The following is a 25145-nucleotide window of genomic DNA, read 5'->3' as shown; positions in this document are numbered from 1 at the left end:
ATGGGAGGAAAGTGTCAGGAACACAAAACCCAGCAGGGAGTTGGGTTTGGCCTCCAAAAGGCCAGAGGTATAATTAGGCATCAGCAAGACCTCGCAGAGGGTTTGGGGAGTGTCCCAGGCGAGGTCTTTTCTATTTGAGCTTCCTCTGTCAGACTGCCAGTAGATCCCGCTGCACACGGCTCCTCACAAGAGCGACGGTCCCTGCTTTTTAGCAGGGCTGCAGCTTGTGGTTTCCCTGGCCAGGGAATGAAAACAGGATGCAAAAAGCAATCCTACCTATTTGAGATGCTTTGGTGCCGCCACACCATTAATTGTCTCTGAAACTGTACAGTACCAGGAAGTTGGTAGCCGACTGGGAGCGTAAGTGGCATTCCTCAGCTCTGTGCCTGACATCCCTGTGGGGCTGGAGAGCAGCCTTTAAAAGCTGCAGTGCTCAGGCTTAACTCACTGTTAACTTCCAGTCTGGCGTTTCACTACGTATGCAGTGGTAATTTCTCAGCTCCCTTCCTGCCTTTCAGCAGCTGCTCCTCAAAACTTGCAAACTGCAAGCAGTGGGCTTGGAGGAGTCAGCGTGTGGTGTCATCACAGCTCTTCCTTCCCTGACAGCTTCTGCTAAACAATGTTTCATTTTTTTCTGCTTCTGTTGCATAGTTTGAAGTGCTGTGAACAATGTGAAGACAATTGGAGATACATACTAAAGCTAGCATTTCCCGTTGTAGTGTTCTGCTATTTCACATCAGTCGTATTATCTGAAGGGTGTTACAGTTTCAGAGGTTCGCTTGGGAACTTAAATGTACTAAAATTATAGCCTGCATTCTTCATGACAAGGAAAACAATAACATAAATTTCACATACACTAACAGAAAACCATATTCTTTCCATCTGATTTTACCACATGCACAAATTACAGAGCATTTGTGTGTCTTACAGAAGAAGTTAATATTTCAGGTTTCTTAATGACAGATCTTCAAAGGAAGTTTACCCACCAAATGGGTAGGATTATATAGAGTCCTCACTTGAAGTTAGTAGTACTGTAATGCTGGAAGGCAGACGTAAGTGTCAGTAACTTTGTGAAACTCAGCCTATAATTCACTCAATGTTGTATTTTCCAGGCTTCCAAAAAATGGGAATATATATTCCCTGGTATTTCCAGATATGTGTATTTTCCTAGTCATTGCTAGGAGTCGGTGAGTTTTCAAAGGATTTATAAGTGCTGCTCAAGTATAGAAGTAAGTTATAAAATGCTATTTTGCAATGTTGAGATAGTAAACTAGCATTATTGTGAATCTTTCAATCACCCACAGTTACTAAGAAAATTGAACAGATATCTTAAAAAACTTCAAACAAACAGCCAGTTCATTAAAAAAATAAATAAATTTTATGGTAAAGCTCCAGAGTGATACTAATGTTATTCAGAGTTCCTTTTGTACAAAGAATGTGGTACTGGAAAAAGTCCTGATTTATTGATGACTTCCCTTTCTATAAGACAGCTTATGGTTTTCTTCTTGTCATCATCAGCAGCAGAGGAAAGTTACCAGCTGAACTAATTAATTCTGCAAGACTACATAGGAAAAATAATTTTGCAGCTATTTTTTTCTAACTGATACACATGTGATTTAAGCTCTGGAGGCAAGAGGCAGGGTAAGGTATGGAAATGCAGACAGCTGCCTCTGAAAGAAACAAAGGTTCAAGGAAGCTTAACATGCTGAAATCAAGGGGGGCACATAATCTCCATCCTAGGGTGCTAAAGTACTGAGTGTCACACATCAGTCCAGGCTTATTAACAGCTTTTGCTTTGAGATATGGACTTAGGACTAAAAAATGTTCATGAAAAAAGGATACAGGGACTGCAGGCAATGGCAATCAATCCTGTCCAATCTCAAAATATTTATGACAGCTTTGCATCCTGCTAATAGAGAAGACATGAGAAAGTTAGAAAAAGTGGATGAAGTACAATGTTAGTTTATCAGTTCCAAATTGTGCCTTATTTTTGATTATTTACTTTATCTAGTATTTGTATTCTGTTAACCAGATAATTTTCTTAGACAATGGAAATGTACTAAAGATAGTCTGGCCTTCAAAAAAGAACTGCTACAATGTGCAAAGGAAAATTATTAGTTAAAAGAAAGTCCAATACATGAACTATGAAATAGGTGAAAAATGGTTTACTGAGCTTTACTTGGTTTTGAACCCTCCCCTGTAATTTATTATTTAGAAATGGTTTTAACAACACTGCAAATATAGAAGTTTTGTGCCTTGTGCAGCATCTCCCACTTATGTCAGCACCACCACACAGATAGCCTTTAAGCACAACAATATTAAAGAATTATTCAAGTAAAAATACCTTTCCTAAGTTGCACCCTACTATTTTTGTAAAAGACAAAGGGGTATGGGACAGAATTTAAACTTGACATTTGTGGGGGAAAGCAGAAGTTATCACGTCCTGCCTTTCCTGCTGGTGTGTCTCCTGCAGTTGCTCTTGGTCACTGTGGAACATTGGGGTAGGTTGGTCTTCCCCTTTGCCTGCCCGCCATGGTTGCCCTCAAGTTTTTGTGTCAGGTATAGGAGCCCTAGGAAAGTTTGGCTGGAATTTTGCTGGTTTTGGGGAGCCTGTAGAACAGTGGAAGCGGCTCTTTGACAGCATCTGAGCAGTTTGAGGAAAGAAGATAAATGATCAGGACCTTGATTCTTTACTCCAGTTCATGCCTACAGCAGGCTAAGCTCTGCTGAGCTTCAGGTGCCTCCTGACTCCCCTTCCTAAAGGCACACAGACTAACTGTGAATGGCATGGGTATAATATATTTCAATGAGTAGTGTGTCTCCCAGCCACTGGGCTGGGAATCAGGTAGTAGGATTTCCTTCCCTTCCTTACTGTGCCAGTGTAGTGGAAAAGCAAACCATTTTGAACAGATCAGGGAATTTGCTCTAAAGTATTGATTATGGTTTCTCGGCTCTTTTAATAGCCTGATCAGCCTGTGTTGCCAAAGCCTTTGTGCAGTTTCTGTAAGAACAGATAATTGTTTGCAGCATCCCTCTAGTGCCATTCACAGGTTGTGCTAACTGCACTGTCAAGTCCTCTGCAGAGAGGGAGGCACATTGTCTGATGCTCAGTGGTGCAATTCAGTAATTCCTGGCTGCTGCCTCCTTTTCCTGAGATGCAGTTTCCTTTCCTGATGGCAGGCCCATTGGGTAGGAAGGGCTGGAGAGATGGCTTTGTGCTTTTCTCATCCTGTGCAGAACAGCATGCACCACAGCTGGAGTAGACTGGGAGAACAGTACTCCCCTCTCTCAAAATTATGTTATCTTGCACAGCAACTGGAAACCTGCTAGGCAGCCAGCTGTAGTCTTGTGGGTTTTCTATTACCTCTGTTAAGTCATGTGTTGCAGCTTTTCATCAGCAAATGTTTGACAATTCTGCATCATTGCACAGGCACTGAAAGGTATCATCTTCTACATCACAAATGCTGTACAAACGGGTCTTGGCATGTAACAATTTGCAAGCACCCCCTTATTTCTCAGGCTGAGTCATGTGCTGTGGGCTGTCTTTGCTCAAACTCCTCTTATTTCCTTTTTCATCTTAAAGGCACAAAAGAGGTCAAGACAGGGAAATTTGATCAAATTTTCAGAAGGCAACGGTCATTAACAAAAATGACGCACTCACAGGTTACCTGGGCTTGGTAGGAAAGAAATGACAACCTGACTGTTGATGAAGTCAGTGATGATTACTTGTGTGATTAAGAACTGCTGGGGCAGGATCTGCGGCTGCAAGGGAGGGAGAATCTGAGGCTTTTGATGAATATTTGGGGTAATGACCCTGAGGTAATGTATGATGTGCTATATAGGTCAGAGTTAGGGTTTGGTTTCCCTCAAGAACCAACAGATCAGGATTTTAAGAAGGGCAGAGGAAGAATAGGGGAGTAGAATGGACCTGCTGCTGCTGCTAACAACCATTAAAAAAATACAAAGCCAGCTGCTCTCAGAGCAGAGCTTGATCCTTTCAGTGCCTTTAACAGCACAGTATATATTCAGAGGAGGGGAATTCATGAGGCCCTATGGACCTACACCATGGCATTACAAAGAAATGCAAACCCGAACAATGGGTGGCCTCAGCCTCCATCTGGCTCGCCATTAACACGGTTAAAGTAAAGTGGGTTTCCTTGGCTGTGTCACACACAATTTACACTTCAGATGCTTTAACTTTGGAGCCAGACCGAAGGGAGCACCACTCTAAACGCACATGGCAAGAGTCGCCTAAGATGTGTGGTAAGCACATTTGGTATTGATGCCCTTTCAAAGATACAGAGTGGTAGCATTTGGTTAATTTTAAAATACTATTTCCAAGTGCAGATTTTTTTTCCTAAATATTTTTTTTTAAATCCTGTGAACAAACTAGAATTGCAGTCAAATATTGTTTACTCCAAGTAATTTACAGGCATGGTAATATTAGAGAGTGCGTTCAGTAACAGCAGAAATTACTAGAGGCCCTAGCAATGTTAACACAAACATTTTTGGTGTGAAAACCTCAAAACTTCAAACTACACCTTGAAGCTAAAAGGGATATTGATAAATATAAGTGTATTCTGTTGTAAAGCATTCTGCTTTCAGAGCCACTAAATAGCGTAGTTAACTATAGCAGATAATAACCTTTAAAAAACTTCTGCTCTAGAGAGGCATTGGTATGTCAACAGGTATTCTATGCCATTGAGTGTAATAAGGCATGGGAATTATCCCAGCATTTTGCAGAAATCAGGTTCTTTGTCTCAGCTTTGACACATTTAAGGAAACCCAAGCATTCTCTATGGTGTCCCATTCTTGAATAAAAATAAATTGTTATTGAATGAATATCAAAGATTATAATTGAACCTCAAAGCTGTTTTATCCGTAAGACAAGCATTTGAGCAGTTAAATCCATGGTAAAGAGCTAAGGTAATTTACAGAGTGAGGATAAACTATTGTTGCTGCAATAGTGTTCAAGGCATTCCTCAGAATGGAGTGAGTGTTGCCCTGGATGACCTGGCCATCTTGGCTGCCTTTGACCATTAATTGTGAGTTCAGTAGTGGAACAGAAGTTAATACTGCTCCTGAAGTTAAACAATTAAACTTGCATACCATAAGACCAGCAGACCTCGCTGATTCGCAGTTATCCTGGCTCAGGTGGGAAGGCCTTTAGCTCATACCGTTCTGAGCTTCCTCCTTGCTGAGCAGTGCAGTACTGCTGTGATGGGACACACTTCCTTCTGAGCATGCTGCAGAAGGGTTGGCATCAGCCTCACCAGGGCTGAACAGTTGCTTTGTGCCTTCCAGGCTTTTCCAGCTGTGATGTGCCATTGATGGTGGCCTCCCTTGCCTTTAATAAGGGGCTTGGTGTGGATGACCCTCCTCTTGTTTATTCCTCTTCTTACTCAGTTGTTCAACTTTCTGATCCACTCTTATGGCCCCTCTGTGCTGCCTTTTAGTCTCTCTTGCAAAGACAGGAATAGCCTTGAACATGACACTCAAGTGTCTGACTATATGCATCAGTCCTGTAATCATAGCCATGATTATTGTACTATGCAGTAATTTTATAAATTTACAATACTGTACATTTGAGAGGCATGTCAAAGTTGCCAAGCTCCTCTCAAAGGTTTCCTGCCCACTGAATTTGAAGCAACTACAGGCAAAATAAATTGAGCTGAGAAGTCATCTCATGTAATTGGTCACAAACCATTGACATTCCCTTCTCCCATCCCTTTTTAGCTGTTGGTCTGCCCATGAGCAGCAGCTTTTGACTCAAGGCCTACCTTAACAATAGCCTCAAAAGGAAAATAGAGAACTATTCTTGTTGAGCTGTGACAGGTGCCATGCTTCCACATGAAGCATTGCAGTGGTAGGAAAATGAAGAAAGAATAATACAAGGCAGAACCTGTGAAGGAGTAGAAGGAAAATAGTCAGGTTGCAAGTAAAAGCATATGTCCAGCTGCAACTTGCATGAGCATGAAGTGGGAAATGCCCCAGCTATGCTCTGCATGAGTGGAGGAACAGTTCATAAAAAAAACATTAGTTAGCTTGAAATGGGGCTGGTTGATTTATGGGGAATATGTAAAAGAATGGTCTAAAAACCTATTTCCTTAGAGGAGGGATGTTAAGCATCTCTGTGCACTATATTTAGAGTGTATTTAACTCAAAGCACACAGATCAGCTACTTTTTGTCAGTTAAGTTCTTTTCCAGCTCATTGTCTCTAACTGAAAGGAAATTCAACCACAGCCACACAAAACTAAGTTGAACATCTGCATCTTCTGCCTGGACTTGGAGTGTGTGATTCTTTCTTCCGCTCTTCACATACACACACCTACTGGTGAGGATCAGGTGGAATATTATGGTAATGACAAATTCATGAATCCTGATAGAAATCCAGTATAGATTTGTGTGAAAACCATGTGTGTGCTGTGACCAGGGGTAAATTCCAGACAGTGTGCCCGTTCCACATTGTAGTTCCTCTGCAAGAGTGTTTGAGGACAATAGGAATTGCTTTGCTTAATCTACTCCCTCCCACCTCCTGACAGTGTTTATCACACCCACAGTTGTGCCAATGCAATGATTTATGATTTTGTCTCAAAACTGGAGGTGTGATATAAAGCAAGCTAAATAAATGCTACAAATCGGGGGGGGGGGGGGGGGGGGGGGGGGGGGGGGGAAGTAAGTGAATTAACTGAAATTTTTTCCTTTGAGAATTGGCTAGCATTTTAGTGGCTGCAGAGATCATCACAGGGATCATCCTTAGCAGTTTTTGAAAGCAGCTCTTATGCCTTTGGAAGTATTCATCTTGGAAAGGGGGCTGTTTACTCAGTAATTATCTTCCACTTATTTTTACATTACCCAGGGAAAAGCTGTGAATACAATACAAAATAATTGAGCTGGAGCCCTGGTCACTTGTTGATGGTTCTGGATGACTTACAACATTGGAGTAGGGTCCTGGACACTCCCTGCATTCTGCCTGGCACAGCACACTGTTGCTGGCTTGTTTTGCAGTACAGAGTATGAAAACAGAAGGGCACCCTGGGAACTGCTCCTGATGCTGCCAAGACAGCAAGCAGAGGTGGCACTCACTGTGCAAAGCTTTGCAGGAAACTGGAATGAAATCTAAGCACAGTAATTTATTGAGGACATTCTAGTTTAGATTTTTTTCATCATTTGGAAAGTGTGTGCTTTCTTCATATAATTCTCACATTTGTGCTGCCTGCCAACAGGGAATGTAAAAGACTTGTGGAGGGCATTTCAGCATTTATGTGAAGTCCAATTAAGCTCATGATAGCCCTCATTTTCTGTGTAATGTTTCTGATGTAATTGAAATTGCTTTTCACAACTTGTCTACAACTTTTCATGATAATAGTTGGACAGTGGTGAAATAGCTGTAGCAAAAAAAACAGATTCAAAATCAGTTATTTTGTGCATTTTTCAGGATGTGCTTGATTCCTGCACTAGTTCAGTGAATGGCAATTTGTGGCATGATCACCATATGGTTGTACTTTGTTGTACCATAACTTTCCTTGGTGTACTAGATATAATCCTGAGGGGCACAGACTCAGATCTTCTAAGCTATGAGGACCTTGCTTGCCTCTGAAGCCAGTGGGACTTAGGCATTTAAATACTTGTAAGCATTTGATTATACCTAACAGGATGCCTGTGACAGAGAAAGAAGTTTCTATCACCAGATTCGGAGCCTGTGAGGGATGAAACTTTTCATAAGGGAAGTTTGTGAGCTGTGCTTGAAATCCAGACTCCTGTGTGGGAGACACAGTTTCCCTTCATTTTGTGGTTATGTGGGATTGTGTATTTCCAGGAATTTTCGATATTTTGGATAGAAGGTTTGTAAGGAGGAGAGCCAAAGGGGTCTTGATTAGGAGAAAAGTCCTTTTAGGTTTTCAAGAGTGAGGTTTGTTTCATAAACAATTGATCTATTCCTGGAAGTATCCAGGAATATTGTACCAAGTGACAGATTTCTAAAGGTCTGGTCCCTTGTCTTCTATGGCTAACACTGTTCAGGTGTGACTATTTCCAACCTCACAAAAGGCATTTGGTTCCTAGATTTGATGTTTAGGTGCTGCCAAGAGACTCAAATGCCAAATTTAACTTGCTGGCTGTGTCTTGTGTCAGCTGGGTTTTTTACTGGACAGCAGCAACTCCGTGCTCCAGTTTTTACATCTGGTCCCTCAGGAATTACCACGTTGGCTTCTGAGTTCTCCTCTTCACTTGTACGGCCCAAGCCAGTGAGCACGCTTCTAACCTACTCAAAAGGTCCCCAGTTCAGCACATACCTCCCCCAGTATGAAAGACAAGTTTGGATGCAAATCTTCCCCCCATCAGGAGGTTGCTGTAATCGTCAGATGGTTGTTCAGCCTTTTGGAGGAGGATTAGTAGGTTGTGGGTAAGACACCCGTGTTTCTCATCTTCACTCTCTGGGGAGCTATGGTCAGTGACTAGCTGCAAGAGCATTACACCCAGCGATGGAAACAGCACAAGATACGGGGGAGACTGTACCTGACAAGGACAGGCAGTGATGGAGGCTCTGGGATTCCATCAGGCGCAGAAGGGGAAGAGTTCAGCTCCAAAGCAGCTCCTAAGATTGGTGGTTTGGTTTTTCCAGTGGTGCAGTGACACAGATATCCAACACCGACACCCAGTTTGTTATTGTGCTCACTAAGGACTGTGGCACCCACGTGCCACCCCTCAGGAGTAGATGTGAGAAAGGACACTGCCACTGGAGGACACTGACTGGATGGCAGGGGCCCTGCTCCAGCCTGATGCTGAGAAGCTGTGCTCCCTCACACTGCCTGCCAGTGAGCTCCCTCCTTCCCCAAGCACTGCGTGTTTATCCAGAATGAAAAAAAGAATAAATTTGGTTTGCTGTCTAGCTGTGAGTTCAAATCTGCTGCCTCAGCTGTGATATTTTAAGGTCTTGTGGCAGAAGGATACTCTTAATTTTTCCTGCAGTAGATCTATCACTAGAATAATTAACAGCTCAATGAATAGTAAGAATTGTCTCCATAACCTTGTAGCAGTATGGTAAATAATCATTAAAGCAGGAAGAAACAGAGTTTCAGTCAGGGCTAATGAAGTCCTTTGGATTTGACACGTTATATGTTCCATTCCTAGCCCCTGCAGTATGTCACAGTCACCTTTCTGTGTCTTCTAACATGCCCCAGCGCCTGGGATCTGAGGACAGCAGACAGGCTGCCAGCATAACTGAGTAATCCTCTATTTCACTGGAAGTCAAGATTTTCCTTCCAAATTGGAAGAACTTGTATCCAATCCCTTTGTAACCATTCCCCAGTTCTTTCCTGTGGCCTTTGCACACTTCACTAAGTGAGTGCAGAGACACACACGCCTTCTTCCACCCCAGCCAGTGGTCTTGATTTATCACTAGCAGCTTTTGGGCTTGCATTAAAATATGTTGTCCTTTCTGCCTCCGTGCACTTCCACTCTTAATGTACAGTGTTCCTGCCTTGCACAGTGAGTGCTACTGGATAACTGGAGGGCTGTTTCGTAGTATAAATGAATTGTTAAAACACAGACATGATGCTGGCATTAATCATTTCTCTGGTTTGTGACTGCTTTCAAAATTGTAAATTCAGGGCTTTCATAGTTGGGAAGTTGTGGCTTGGATGTGAATTTCTGATCAAAACTACAGGAAGTTGGTTGTGCTGTGTTCAGTGAGTATATCCACTGTGTTCTCCTGTGGCAGCTTTACTCAATATCCAGTTTGTAATCTGTTTTTCCCCTGCCATGATCACAACTGGGGTGGTCTTATCTGAATTGTTCTTTGCTTTCAAACATTTTATTTAAGTGTAGGGTTCCTATTTTATCTCCTAATAAATCTAATTCAGAGTTCATCAGTCTTGCCAGAAAAGCTGATCCTTTGACTATAAATGTCCTTAATTTTGAGATAATTCATTCTTTCTTAGGCTAAAAGGCTGAGCAAAAATGGGCAGAAGACACACCACTCCTCTACTCTTGCCACAATTCTTTGGTGTTCTTTGTGATTTATGCTGTGTTCTGCTTTCAAATGTTACGTCAACCAGCAAACACAGATTTACAGGTGGAACGAAAGAGCTTCAGCCAACATTGCTCCGTGGCCTCACAACTTGTACTAATCTGACCTCTGCAACCAGCCTTGGCTGCTGCTGTGTGACTTTTCAGAATTCATACACAGTGGGAAATTTTCTGTGTTACATTATTCAAGATAACAGTAAATAAGCTCAGTGAAGTCATCAAAATTGCTCTGGATCTACATCCTTGTGACTGAGATCAGAACTAAGACCATTAAGATGCTCTGTTTCTGGGAACTAGCAATATTTAAGAAAACTTTTATTAACTTCATTGTTATAATTTTACTGCAGTGATACCACTTAATCTACACAATCCCAACCAAGAGGATAAAGTGATCTAGTTTACCACGTATAGGGAAACTATTTATGTTCCATTATTTTTAACTGTACACAGAATTAACAAAATTCAGAGATATAAGTATTAAACATGTGCATGAGATTTGCCATCCTGAGGCCAAACAAGGAAAAAGGAAACACCAAATTCTAAATTAACAATAATTTTTATGTGCATAAATTGCTTTATATTCTTATGTACACAATTAATGGTGAGAATTAACAATGAGGATAAATCCGGAGGTGATATAGGGCAGAACAGTAGAAAATGGCATTATTTCTCTTTTAAAGCTCAGGGATCAGGCAGTGTGAGACAACAAGAATACCTGCCTCAGGTGGGAATTAAAAGCTTTAACATATATGGCTTAATCCTGTTGCAGCCGAAATCCTCTTTTCACGCTTTACTGTTGCTTCCGCATTTTAATGTGAAAGTTGCAACATAATTTTTTTTTCTTCAAGATACTGAAAGCCTCTTAAAAATGTCTTACAGAAAATGCTCAGCCCAGCCATTTAATAATAATGTCAACGTATGAAGCTATTTCATTTTAGACATCTTAAGATGCAAGTTCAGAAAAGTGAATAAGGGGACTGCTTCCTTTCTCACTCAGTGCAATCAGAATGATGCAGATTTTCCTTACCATTAAAGTGTGGCTATAGAGCATCTGAATTATTTAATTGTTCTTGTGGGTATTGAATGTGTGAACTTTTGCTATTTCAAGCAAAACCAAGCACCATGTTTGATGCCCTTTCGTTCCACTTTTGGGATGGGAAACCCTCCATGTGATTCATATGACATGACTTTATCAGTGCCATGAGCTCTGGAAAGAACCCCTACAGAGATAGCTGGCGTGGTCTCCTCATAGAGAGTGTGTCATAGAGACAGTAATCATCCCTTTGCTTCTGAAGAATGAAATGAAAACATGAGCTGCTGGTTAAATCCTGCAATCCTTAACACTCGTGAAGCCTATATTCATGCAAGCCATCTAACTCAGTGTATGTAATAGGAGAAGCCATTTCAAGGCTAGCATCTAAGTCAGTCCATACTCCTGTCACCAGATATTTCTGAAACTTTGTGTGTGAAACTGATTTTTATGAGGTACCTAAAATCATACCACTCTAAACTGGTATTTGGGGAGGAAGAATAGGTTATGAACTTCCAGAACAACCTTTTCCCTCCTCTTTCTCTGCTGCGGCTTGCTTCAGTGCTCCAGTCTACTGCCAGGATGCCATTTGCTGTTTCCTGCTGTTGTGAGTTGGCGTCACTTGCATTTGATGTATTTGTTGTGTTTGCTGCTAATGTTACTGATGAAATAAGGAACAAAATTGAAAAAGCAATTTTTAACAACTGATTCCCAGTTACCTACTGCCTTTTTATCTCATCTGTGGATTAACTGATCAGTGGATGTGGAAACCCTGGAACCAGCTCTGCTGAGAGGCAGATAAGGTCAGGCATGCCTCTTAGCTCATGACCAGCACCTCACTGACCCAGAAAGAGTTGAGCCGGTTTTATGCAGCGTGCATCCTTATCCACATGGCCAGGAGGCTCAAGCCACCTCTCTGAAAGGCTTCTAGTGTTACTGAGCTAGGCTTCTGTAAACAGGGGCACGGAGCAGTGCTTTCAGGCACAGGCAGCCGAGGTCTGCTCAGCTCTGGCCACCCCCGCGCCCGCCCAGCGCCGCACCCCAGCTGGCTCTGGCACAGCGCTGCAGACGTGGGTACACACAGCAGCGATGCCCAGAGCAGAGCCCAGGCAGCCTTTTCACCAGCAGGAACTGTGGAAAATATGTACTTTTAAAAAAATTACTGCATACACAGCTGTTCTTGTTGAAAAACTGGTTTCTTTTATTATTCCCACAGAAATTAAAGCTTACAAGGGAAATTTGTGGTTGGGAGTATTTGTGTGTGTGGTTTCGTAGTGCAAAAAGATTAACAGTAGTAGACTTACTTAAAATCATTTCATGTTTGAAATGTGTGATATATGGCTGTTTAAAACGTAACTTCCTTAAACCATCACTGATTTTGTATCTGCTTTATCTGGATGGGTTAAAGCCTTTAAAATATACACATTCTTTCCATGCTATATTGATACTATAGGAGCAAAACCATCTTTCATGTTATTTAGAAACAAAATTTCACTTTGTAAATTGTTATTTCAGGACTTTTTAGCTCTCAATATAAAGAAAACCCTTTTGTTGTAATAAATGCATCCAAATCATTCCTCCATGAGGATGCATTTCTTTAAGGATTTTTGTGTGATTGTGTGAAAAATAATTTTCCTCCATGCCTGTAAAGGGAGCTGAGTGGATAGCAGAGATACGGTTTCATGGAAAGGAAGAATGGAAACAACGTAGTTGAAGTTATTTTTTAAGATCTGCTGTCTCCGTAGTCCTTTCCATTTTTGTGGAGAAAAAACTGCATTTTGTACTTTTTGAACCGCCTTTCTGTTTCATTGTTGCTCTTGGTTGTAAAAAAAAAAAAAAAAAACCATCACCTTCCAGTAAAATTGTATTAGTAGATTTTAACCAATTTTATTTCCTCATGAACTTAAGTTAAATTGTATCCTGACAGGCTTGATTTATCAGGCAAATGCCCCACGTTGTTTTCTGCTTCTTTGTTGGGGGGAAGGGGGAGGGGAAACCCGAGCAACAAAAGACCATAACCTATTGATATTACTTCTGTGATACACTGGGGGAAATAGATTGATTTAGAACTAACCACAGAATACTAGTCGATCTGATGAGTTTACAACAGAGCATTTTTATTTATTTATTTGTAACAAGAGTAAACATCATCAATATTCCACCCTGTGTTATTGGAAGCCTCGCAGACAGTGCCGGTTTATGTCAGCGTGATAGGGCTATCTGTAAAATGAAAGAAGGCAAGCTTAAAAAAATGGAGGGGCCTTGTTTTTCTCACAAAATTGAAAATCTTGGATCTCTGGTACATTATCATGAGTTGTAGGATTCACAAGACAAATAGATGGGTGAGCACCGTTATTGTATTTCATTTTTTTTTTCTTCAAGTGGTTATCTTTTTTTTTTTTTAATTATATTTTAGTTAAATATCTCAAAAAGCTAGTAAAGCACAGGAAATTTTCTAACTGAATTTCACTGAAGAATGCCAGCCTGCAATTAACTTTCCCAGCATGTTGCTTCTGCACAGTGTTTTGCATGAATGAGAAGTTCAGGGTAGCAAATACTCACAGGACCAACACAAACCTAAATGTGTGCCATTTTTGCATTGATAATATTCTGTTTTACAACATTCATGATTAAAAATACTTACAGTTTTAAAATTAAACTGGTTTTTTTTTCCCCATGGGTTGGTAGATGAGGGTGCTAGTGAGGTTTTCTCCCTTATTGTATGCCTGCTTGATGGACAAGCCATAAATGCTCTGATGAAGATTGTAAATATTCCTTTCTCTAGTTTATTTAACAAGATAATTTCACTTGACCTTAATTATTATTTCAATAGTATTTCAGTATTCACTACTTTTAATTCTAATACCTGTTTAGAATGTTTTCAAAATTAACTGTATTCTCTCCTGCATTCAGCTACAGCTTAAGAATTAAAGGTTGATAATCAGAATGGTGTAAACCCCAGCAATGCACGTGTGAGCAGAAACATCCCATCCATTTCCCTGTCAGAGGGCACAAGCAGAGTGTACATTCCAGTCATCTTCTTTGTGTCTCATTAGCTCCCCAAAACACTTTGGGTTGAAAGGAGCCTTAAAGTCCAACTAGTTCCAACCTCCCCTTCCATGGGCAGGGACACTTTCCACTAGACCAGGCTGCTCAGAGCCCCATCCAACTTGGCTTTTCAAGCTGCAACAAAGACAACTTGAAATTAGCAGATCCTCAGTAGTCCAGAAGATCCTTTCTGAGGATCCTCCAACACCTGCTGAGGTGTTGGGGGTCTTTCTCACTTGTCCCAGGTGGTGCCTGAGCAAGAACCTTGAGCTTTTTTAAGTGTCACATCTAGGTAGAGAGAAGCATCACTTTGCAGTATTTCTGGCCTTATTTTCAAGACAAGTCACTGAAGCCTTAAACAGAGGAAATCTTAGTTATGTCTAAGACCCATTTTTCTGTTAGATCATGGATAGTTTAAATTCCCTTTACAGCCATTTACAAAATAGAATAATTGAAGTGATCTGCTGCCTGTTCCATCTGCCTTTCTTTAGGTATGTTGTGAAAGTAATGGCTGAAAAGGACAGCACATTTAGTGCGATTTTAAACATTTCCTTTGTGCTTTAACTGCACAGTTGCATTCAGTGTATTGTAACTGCATGTCATGTGCACACGCTGCTAGAATTCCATGCCGTTTTTCAAGGCATTAATGTTGCAAGATGGAGTATTGTTAGCCAAGAATCATTTTTTTGTAGTCTGATAGCATTCAGAAAGGAATAACAAAAGAGGAATTGGTGTGGGGTATGTCCTGGTGAATTATTTTAGTCGTCTTCTGACTGTACCCCCTTCCCTCCCTTTCCTATCCCTGTTAGATGTTAACCCCTTATTCCCTGCCTCCCCTCCCCCAAGTCAGTCACTAGGGTAATTTTACAGTTTTTTCTCTCAACAGATAACAGTCTGGGGTTACACATATTTTTCTCTACTTGTCATATGTATTGGATTATCATCTAAATTGTATTATAAAACAGCTCCAAGAAGCAAGCAGTTGTGTTTGCTCTACCTAGTGCTGCTTAACCCATCTGAGTTGTTACTGTGGAAAACGTATTTGCAAGGCAAGGGTATTGTTGTTTTAAAAAGTTTAGGGCTGGGGTGTGCTTCCTGAGTAGGAGTATCTGATTGCTGGAAGAAGGAAAAAAGGCTAAAGACTAGGTGGTATTATTTGGTTGTGAAATTGAGGGCTTCTAATCAATTTCAGTCATCAGCTTTTTGCAATTAATACAGCATATTTTATGTCGGAATCTGTACTCTTCTGCTTCTTCATGTTTCCTTTAATATGTATAGTTTTATGCAATCACAAATTCATAGTGAAGAAGAATTTAGGAGGTTTTCTTAACCTTGCTATATGCTCTTCTTTCTTCATTAGTGTGTATTATTGTTACAGTTTTTGTGAGAGTATTGAAAGATAATGCTAGACAAGTTCCTCAAGGTGTTCCTCTATTAAGATGTTCATCTTTTTTATATAAAAAAATCACCCTGATTCACCTTCCTGTCAGTGCTATAGAGAAGAAAGGATTTCCCGTTAGGATAATTGCCATCTCTTTATATTTTTGAGCCTGAAGCTAGCTAGCAAATCATGGAAGCCTACTGTGAGAAAGACAATCCTATTTTAACAAATCCGTCTTACTTTTGTTCTTTCTAAGTGCTGATATTATAATTGCACATTTAAGGGCTTTTTGTGTTTTATTCATCTCACGGTAGAATTTACATATAAACTTGTGTTTAAGCTAACATACATTCTTTCCGTGGTGCTTAGGAAGAGAAGAGATACTTGTTATGGTTGCACTAATCTGGAGTTTCTGAGAGCAGAGTGGAAGAATTGGTCAGTTTTCATGGCAGGAGTCAGTCTTGTGTATTGTTCTGTACATGTACGTAGGTGGAGATGTGAATGTGTGAGCTCCCATGTGCACATCGGCTCTCGCCTTTCGTGATGTTGTAACATAAGTACATGCAGCAGAGAGGAGCAAAGGGCTGAAACGCTCGGGAAGAAAGGGTTAATGCCATACCTTGGTGCCTGGGGATGATGCCATGCTGTCATTTGTGAGCTGTGAGGTGGCTGACCACTTCCATTTTGGGATAAATCCCTTGAAAAGGGAAGGCATTTTCAGAGCGAGGTGTGATCTGTTCTCCTGGTAAGAGTGATTGACAAGGAATGAATTAATAGTTAAAAGAACTGAATAAATATCACCCTTCTCTGTAATTCCAGGCACACCCTGGCTGGCACATATATGCTCAATGTGACACTTCATCCAAATGCCTGAATTGATTGGTAACAAAAAACGTCCCCAAAAAAACAAATAAGAGTTTAATCATAACTGCTTCTGATAGAGTTTCTTTTACAGTGACATTTCAGTGAAAATTTAAATAGATGCAAGGAATTACAATATTTTGCAAATAGGATGTATTGATTGAGTATATGTGCAAAGGGTGAGAGAGGCTGCTTGAGTGGAAGCAGGGGCCCTGACAGCAGGTTCTTTGCCAACTGGTGAGGTGAAATGGTCCACTGAATTGGATAACACAGAGCATACCATAGTGACTGATTAAATTGATTTGTCTGTGGCTACTGCCTATCCTGCTACTGAGGCCCTTTACCCTACTTCAAACTTTTTTCTTTTTTTTGGACTGTTCCAAACAGATGTGATATTAAGGGAGAAAATAAATGTGCTGATGCATTCACAGCCATAAAATTCCATATTCTGAATTAAGACAAAAAACACAACTTCCAGAATGTCTGCACACTCCTGTGCTATACTATGTTATAATGCATTTATCCCAGGAACAAGTACACTGCTAGAAACTGATAAAAAAGGTAACAATAAATATCATTCTCTAATATAACCTAAATTACAATCAGTACCATATCCGTGAATCCTTATATGTATTTATTGGAAGAGGAGAAAGTAAAACACTTAAAGATTTTTACTTGCTGCTGTTGTTTCATTTCTCTGATTGCTAGGCTTATTTCCTTACTACTTTTTTCAGAAGGTGTTTAAAAAGCTTGTGGTGGAAACACAGCTGAATGCCAGTTAGGAAGGCTGAATGCTGAACATACTGCCAAGTGAGAGTCACTAATTTGAAAATACTTACAATGATTTGGCAAAAAGTAGTCAGAGGGATAATGTTTAATAACTTGAAAATTATTTTTTTAACCACAGGAGAAAAAACTTGATGCTTTGGTCTTAGATCAGGATGTTTAGATTTTACAATGTACTTAGTATGTCATTTCCCTTCCTGTGCTAGGGAAATCAATACTAAGTGATAATGGGGCTGGTACATGTTATTTTCTTTGTGATTCAAGGGAAGCTTTGTTAGACTGTGTTTGTCTTCGTGGGTTAGTCTGTAGTATATGCAGACAGAGTAGTGTAAGCATAGTCTTCAAATTCCACTGAAAAATCACATCAAACTTCAGTGCAGTGGTGACATCAAAATGGAACCTAAAATATGTTATTGCAGTTGTTGTAGAAGTGCAGAGTTCGTTGTACTGGGCTTGGTTTCTTCTTACTCATTTTTAAGGAAGATACAACAATAAATCACAATCATTTCTGAAAGGACAATGAAGTTCTGTTCATTATTTAACTTCTTTAAGTTATTGGTCAGTCTTGTAGGACATGATGGCATGCAGCATGCCATGAACAACTTGTGCTGTTTTTTCATTTGTCTGTAGAAATGAAGATATGGTTGGTATCTTGCTACTAGTGATGAAGAGATGAGAAGTGGGAGGTGCCAGGGATTGGTTCTTGGAGTGGAATTACGAATGTTGATATTTGCAGTTTTTTTTAAAAATTCCACAGGTTTTATCAATAGCATTTCTTTTGCAAGGTAAAGCAAATTCAGTAGGTGAGACTCCGGCTGTACATAAGCTTTGCTTAGATTAACCTTCTTGATACTGTATACACTAGTAGGGACTACTAAATACTAGGTGAAACAGTCAAATGACGCTTTGTTACTTTTCAGGAATCTGAAAATTGTTACATATCTTTATTTGGGCTGGATCCAGAGCACATTGCAGTATTTTGTTCATAGTTATAGTTACAGTCTTTTTTTTTTAATCTTTAAGTTGATTGCACAGACGTAAGTATTTGTGAAATAATTGGTTTTAACTAGTTGGTGGTTAAGGGAAACAAACCAAAAATATATAGGTTTTGTTCTTTCCAGTAATGTTTGATTTTTAGAAATGAAATGTCTGTGTATTCAGCGCAAGTTTTATAAAACAAAGAAACAGAAACCATACAAAAGCAGCCAAAGTTGAAAACTCAGTGGTGCACATAAGGTCACCATGCCAAAGGCGTGTAATTATTTCTTTGTATCGTATGCTGGAATAATGTAATCCAATAACTGGTGTTCCTGGTGTGTGTTACAAAGGATTCAGTAAGGAATTGCTGGAGAGTTCTTCAGGACTCCCCTGGCTAACAAGGTCAAAGAGAAGAGGTTTTGTGGGCTTCAGCCGTTTCTGAGAAGTGTGGGAGAAGCCGTGTCCGTGCGGCTGGAGGGGCCTCTCGGCACCCTCGGCTCCCGCACCGCGGCCACAGCACGTGGCTGGGAGTTCTGAGAGGAAACACAAACACAGACTCACGACACGACTCTTGCCGGGGTTTACTGAGTTTATTTTGAATCCAACCCCTAAGTGCCATTACAGACCCTCAGTCCCCACTGGCCCGGAGCCTTGGCCCACCGTGCCTGGGAGAGGAGCGGAGGTGCCGGGCCCTGGGACAGTACCAGAGCCTGGGAGAGAGCCGGGCCCTGGGCAGCGCCAGAGCCTGGGACAGAGCCGGGCCACGGGACAGAGCCCAACCCTGGGACAGAGGCGGGCCCTGGGACGGAGCCGGTCCTGGCTCGTGGCGGGCACCGCGCCCCTCCTCCGGCCTGCGTTCCCCTGGCTGCGAGCACCGCGTCCCTCGGGCCCTGGTTCCGGGAGCGGCCGAGCCGGAGCATCCCCGCTCGGGACAGCGGGACGCGGGTGCCGGGTCTCGCAGGGACACCGGTGCGGCGATGGCTGGAGATCTGGTGCCCTCTAGTGGGGCCGGGCCCGGGCCCGCGAGAAACCTTCCCGCTGGACGCTGCGTTGCATAACTCCATCTCTGTCTCTGTTTGGTTTCAGATGCTACAACTGTGGCGGCCTCGACCACCACGCTAAAGAATGTAGTCTACCTCCGCAGCCAAAGAAGTGCCATTACTGTCAGAGCATCATGCACATGGTGGCAAACTGCCCCCATAAAACTGTCTCGCAGCAGCCCGCTAGTTCTCAGGGAAGACACGAAGCCGAACCGCAGCCTTCCACTTCTGCCTTCCTGAGAGAAGGGGGAGGAACGCACGGCTTCTCGTCTCCACCGTACTCTCAGGAAGGCAGGTCGGAGATCTCGGAGCGCTCGGGCAGGTCACCGCAGGAAGTGTCGTCGAGTAAGTTGTCTGTGTCGCCTGAAGAACCAAACAGAAAGGGGCCTTCCGTTCAGAAAAGGAAAAAAACTTAATGCATTTTTCATAATGTTCCGTTTTCTTTACCCTCTTGGGATGTCTACCTCATGCAAGTACAGGGGAAATAATTCATTATCAGTAGCTGACCTGGAATTTTAACTACTGTTGAGGAACTGTGAATGTTTTGTTGTTGTTTTGTTTTTTTTTTCCCTTGATAGACAAATCACTCCAAACAAAATACATTTGAGCAGGGTGCATTATGTTTTACTTTCTGTGTGTATGTGTGAGTGTGCATGCGTGTGTGTGTATGTGTTCATGTCTATAAATATATATGTTTCCATCAGACAATTCTCCAGATCCCACCAGACATTACTGTGAAGCAAAAGTCACAGTACCCAATGTTCCTGAACTCATTTCTAGAACCTGTTTCCAAACGTGTTCAGAAAGCAAACAAGAAAACCCAATTTTCTGCAATTTCACTCAGAAACAAACCAAACCCGATAAACCACACAAAGAACTGAGATCAAGACTGTTACGTCTCTTGTGAACCAAAGGATACTTTCATATTTTAAAGCTGCCATATGGTACTAAAGATACTAAGACATCCCCGTACCATCCATTTGAATTAGTTCCTTTTTCATCTCCACAAAGTATCAAAACCCCTCCCCGTGCCAGTGCAGGGCAGTTTCATGACTCAAGATGACTCTCATTGCCACCACCCTTTGTTGGTGAGGAGTTTAAAGCTCCAGAAAAGACAATGAATGTGTAGTTTCTGTAATGGTTTCTCAAAACGTTTTGTTAAATTAATATGATTGTAACTGTAATTTAGGTGTCTGTTGTGTAGGGGAGAATGTGTATGTAAGTTGTTACCAAACAGACCCTTTTGAGTGGTGTCAGGATGCCATCCTGTCAGCCATTTGTATACTGTGAACATTTAGGGTACCTTGGTAGCAGTAGTAGCCGCAGCAGCAGCAATTTCTCTTGGTCCTAAGTAGTGTCCCTCAATTTGAAGGGTCTTCCCCCTTATTTCCTGTTGAAATTTCCTGTTGAGAGAACTCCCTAGGGATTTTTATTGTTGTTGTCTGTTTGGGTTTTAAAGAAAACAAAATGCAAAGCTAATGAGATCCTGGGCTGAATAGTTTCCTGAGACTAAAGGTTGCTGGGCACTTGGGATTGCTCAGCTGGCCTCCCTAGATGATGACACAGCATGGGTGCAGACCAGCCTGAGTGAAGGGACCTGCAGATTTGCCAGAAACCCTGGGTATCACCTACTTGTGAACTGGGAGCTGCAGCTGACCAGCCTTGGTCCAGAGTGCCCTAGGACCACACACTTCTGTGTGAAAGAGGAGGAAGATTGGTGGCCTCAGAGTGAGACTCCCTGGGCTGCAGGCCTTGCTCGGGGTTAATAGAGTTGGAGCCTATCAAAACTTCAAGTCGCTTTCCATTTGTAACTTTTGAATTACCAAGTCATACGTAAGATAACGTACTCTGACAAATCCCATTGTGGATGTAAGTTAATTAGAGAAACCTGTATAATCCTTAACATTGGCAATAAACACAGGCTGTTAAAGCTTGAAAGTGTCGGGTAGGTTTAAGCTCGGATAATCAAACTAAAGAAACGGCCTGCATGAAAGGCTACAGCGAGCCAAAGTCCTACGGTGGTAACTCCTCTGCAGCCGATGGTTACAACAGGTATGCAGCTGGCTCAGTGCGTGGCCTTTCCCCTTCCCACTTGTCCTGCCAGATGAGACTTTTACTGGTGCTGCTGCTGCTTCAGTGAACAGGTAGTCATCAAACTCCTCAGTGAAGGGCACAATTTCAAGAGAATTATTTTGTGTGAATTCCTTGCCAGTGTTTGCAAGAATCTCAAGGTTTGTACTGAAGTTCTCAGTAATGCTAATGCAAAGCTTACCTTTGACGATATTGAATGTGATATATCTATAGAGAACGTCCTTGCCTTACGTAAGGATAGTAAACTTATTTAAATTATGTAGACAAATCAAAGTGGCATTGCTTAACCTTCTAGCCGGTGTAAAAACCAGGTTAAACAGCAAAGATGCAAAACTTAGGTCACTTTGAAAATTTAAACCAAAGTTCCTTATAGAAATAGGCAACTGTGGATTTGAAAACTGGTCATTCCCTGTTTATATGTAAGAAGTTCAGAGCTGAGATAAGGAAATGTTTTCAACACATGGATTTGTATTGGTGCTGTTTGAAATCACTGTGTGCACCAAAGTCAGACTGAACTGCTAAGAGCACATACCAAACCCTATCTTATTGTTGAAAGCTTAAGGTTTTATTTTTATATATTAGAATGTTATCACTGTTACATAACATACTCAGGACAAAGAACTTTGCTCAGGGAATATACCATGTAATGTTTTTTCTTTACAGAATAGTCTACAGACCTGCTTACTCAGAACAAACCAAATAGTCTTAGACCTTTTTGTCTCTGTATAAGTATTATGTACTGATATTAGTAACTACCTCTGAGTTGACGTAGACCTACGTTTCTGATAATCAGATCTCAGCGTTTTGTATTATAAGTTCCTGTGAAATGATGAAGTGGTATTATGTACTGGTTGCTTATGTGAGCATTTGTGTCTTTACATTCACAGGGTCTGAGTTTTCAGAGATGCTGGGCAACCACAGCTCCCACTGACTTCCAGTCGGAGTTAGTGGTGCTTGGCTTTTCTAGGAGGGGAGGGATGGGGGATGGGGGGTTGAGGGGGAAGAATAAAAACACAAAAGCATCAAGCCCACTTTGTTTACATAGGTGACAATAAAATTATTCTGTTTACAGCAAAAGGCTACCTCATATCTACTGCATGAACACACCTTTGTGCTGCTGTGGCCTTAAAGGTGGCTGTTGATCTATGGTACATACTTTTTATCTCTACTAAATATGTGACTGTTAGTTCACCACTGCAGACATTATGGTAAATACTTCTTTAAGATGAAGCATCCATTTGAAATTATGAGACCTTTCCAAACCTTTCTTTGAAAGTTTTTATTTTTCTGTCCAAAGGATTATGGGCACTGTTCACGCGAATAAATACAGCTCCAGAAGAGACAAAAGCGTACATGCCTAAGTTAAACATATAGCAGCATAAGCTGCAGCAGGTAACTACTTAGCACTGGGCTGAAGTAGGAAAAAAAAATCTAGTTATACTCCTTCAGTTGGCTGCTGCAAATAAGCAAAGAACCTTTTAAAGGAGGAGGCACAGACTGAGTTTGGGATTCTTCCTTCATGCCTAAGGACAAAATTAATATTCGGCAGCATTCTTCAGGCTAGATTTCCCCCTATTCACCAGCCTGTCCTTGCCAGAGCGCTCCACAATAAAACTCGTTTGAGTAGAAATAGTTCAAATATCTGCTCAGACAGATGTATTTTTCTCCTAACAATAGTAGAGATAAGGTTAAACCTGAAGAAAGAATCTCCCTCCCTCCCCTTCCCCTGCCCCAAAATGCTCAATGTGATTTAATTGTAAGGGACATTGTGAGATATTTTTTGCTCTTCCCCAAGGAGAGGTCACGATATTTAATTACACGCTACAAAAGATAGGCCATGAGGAAGACTTGTATTTGGAGGAAGAGCCAAATAACTTTTTGCTGCAGTTAATGGTAAATCTGGCATTGTAATACCATCTGCAATATTTTGCCTTTAGCCAGCTTTCAGGGAGTGCCAAACACCACATTTGGATCCTACCTCTTCCCATTGCAGGCCACCTTTTTCAGCCATTCTATTCTGCACCAGTGTTATCCTGGAGTTCCTGCTAACTTAGTTTTGTTAATAGAACCCCATTTAAAAAAAGTGCTTATAGATCTTGTACCATTCTTTGTAAGAAGAATTATAAAAGAACATGGGAAATCACATGGAGTCTTAAATTTAATTTAATTAATTTATCTGTAAGAAATGTTTATCGTAAAAAATATATATGTATTCCCCTGTGCTAGATATAAAAGTAATTGGGAAGATGTGTACATGTGCAGATGCACTGATTTTAATTTCCTAGAAGTCTTAATGAGATTTGAGTATTGTTTTAGAAAAAAGCAGAGCCTTGTTAAATGCATCGATCTTATTTTGCTTAGTTTTATCAACAGCCTCTTTAAGATCCGGTGGTTGTGTTAGCCCTGTTACAACTGTTGACTGATAACAAGAGGTTGATCTATGAACACACGCTTCTTTTTTTTTGTATAAACCAGAGCTGTGTATCAGCAGCTGTGGCAGTATTTTTCTGAGAATGTTGAAAAGTAGCAAGGTATTTGCTACCATTGTCATTGAACCAAATGTATAAATATCTTTACAAACGGTATTTTTCTGAGAATGTTGAAAAGTAGCAAGGTATTTGCTACCAGTCATTGAACCAAATGTATGAATATCTTTACAAACAGCAATGGTTTTGACTACCTCTTGGATTACTAAGTTAAGCAACAACTGTCTGGTAAACATCACCAGACTGGCTTTAACTAGTATGTGTTGCTTGTGATAATAATAACAATAACCATACTAGAGACCAAAGTGAACACTGATTTCTATATGTCTTTAATACTGTGTCTTATCTAGTGTTTTTAAATTATCTTCTGTAGTATAGATTACCTCATTGTCCATTTTGACTTGTATGTTGTTTACAAGGTGAAATAAAAGAAAAATCACTTGAATTTTATGTTGTAAGAAAAAAGCCTTGAGTTGAAGTTTTGAAGGTCATTTCACCTGTTTACTGTCTTGAGGGACTAAAGCACTGATTGCCTTTCTACATATCATGTATTTTATATCCTCATTTCATGCCTAATGTGTTTTTTTTTTCCTGTCTGTCATGGATATTGTGAGGTTTAAAAGAATTACTTGATTAAAAATAAAACATATAACATTGGCATTTACAGTGAGCCTTTGAGATTTGCTTTATTTGCATGGTAAAAATACACTGCATGTCACTGGTGAGTTTTCTTTTGCACCTATGCTCACTTAGTTTTGGGATGTTACCTTCAGAAAAAAATAATTTTAGTTATATAAGTCATTGTTGGGGGGGGAGAAAGAAATAAATTATTAATTCATACCTGAATCATACTTGCAGTGCTGCAGAAATTGTACCCCAAAACCTATTCAGCTATTGAAATTAAACTGCAGGATTATAGCTTTTGGTACTTATTCTCTGTGAGAATACACTGGACATTAAAGCTATCAGACATTTAGACATTTAGGTTATTATCTTGCCTGAAAAGCTTTTGGTATTTAAGCCTCATCCCATCTTTTTTACTACTTCCATAATCTGTAGGCTTGTATGTGTCTATTTCATGGCAATTTAAACTGAATTGAAGAGGGGTTTCTTTTTAGAAAGGAAAGTGCTGTCATTTTTCATTACCTGGAAATTCCTTTTCTAAATTACATAAAGTGTTATTAGTGACTTGGATAGCATTAGCTTATCATTCTGTACTAAAATATTTGAGGATGTGTATATGCCAGTTCTAGTGCCTCTGTTTTAATACAGGGCTCTGCATGCAGTGATTAAGAGCAAAAATTTAACAACCTCTGCTAATACAAGGCAGAAAACATTTTTTTTTCTAATTGTACAAACACCTGCATGAAAGGGTGACTATCTACTACTCTTCTAGTCACAGAAAACTTCCATT

At 40.7% G+C, this 25145-nt stretch overlaps 1 protein-coding gene across 3 annotated transcripts in view; it reads left to right on the top strand.

Moving 5' to 3' along the window:
- Positions 1-19978, top strand: part of LIN28B (lin-28 homolog B) — an 84637-nt gene extending 64659 nt beyond the window's left edge. For 2 of the 3 annotated variants that reach the window (XM_041414893.1, XM_041414892.1), the window contains exon 4: positions 19201-19570. In XM_041414893.1, coding sequence (XP_041270827.1) covers positions 19201-19570 — 370 coding nt within the window. Of the gene's footprint in view, positions 1-19200 lie in introns of all 3 variants that reach the window. The other variant, XM_041414894.1, reaches the window with a different exon arrangement.
- Positions 19979-25145: the final 5167 nt, after the last annotated feature.

Source organism: Onychostruthus taczanowskii, unplaced genomic scaffold (assembly GCF_017590055.1).
Source record: "Onychostruthus taczanowskii isolate IOZ18803 unplaced genomic scaffold, ASM1759005v1 scaffold48, whole genome shotgun sequence".
In the NCBI taxonomy this organism is placed as follows: domain Eukaryota; kingdom Metazoa; phylum Chordata; class Aves; order Passeriformes; family Passeridae; genus Onychostruthus; species Onychostruthus taczanowskii.
The sequence above is the reverse complement of the archived record's forward strand: the minus strand, read 5'-3'. Positions and strand labels throughout refer to the sequence as shown.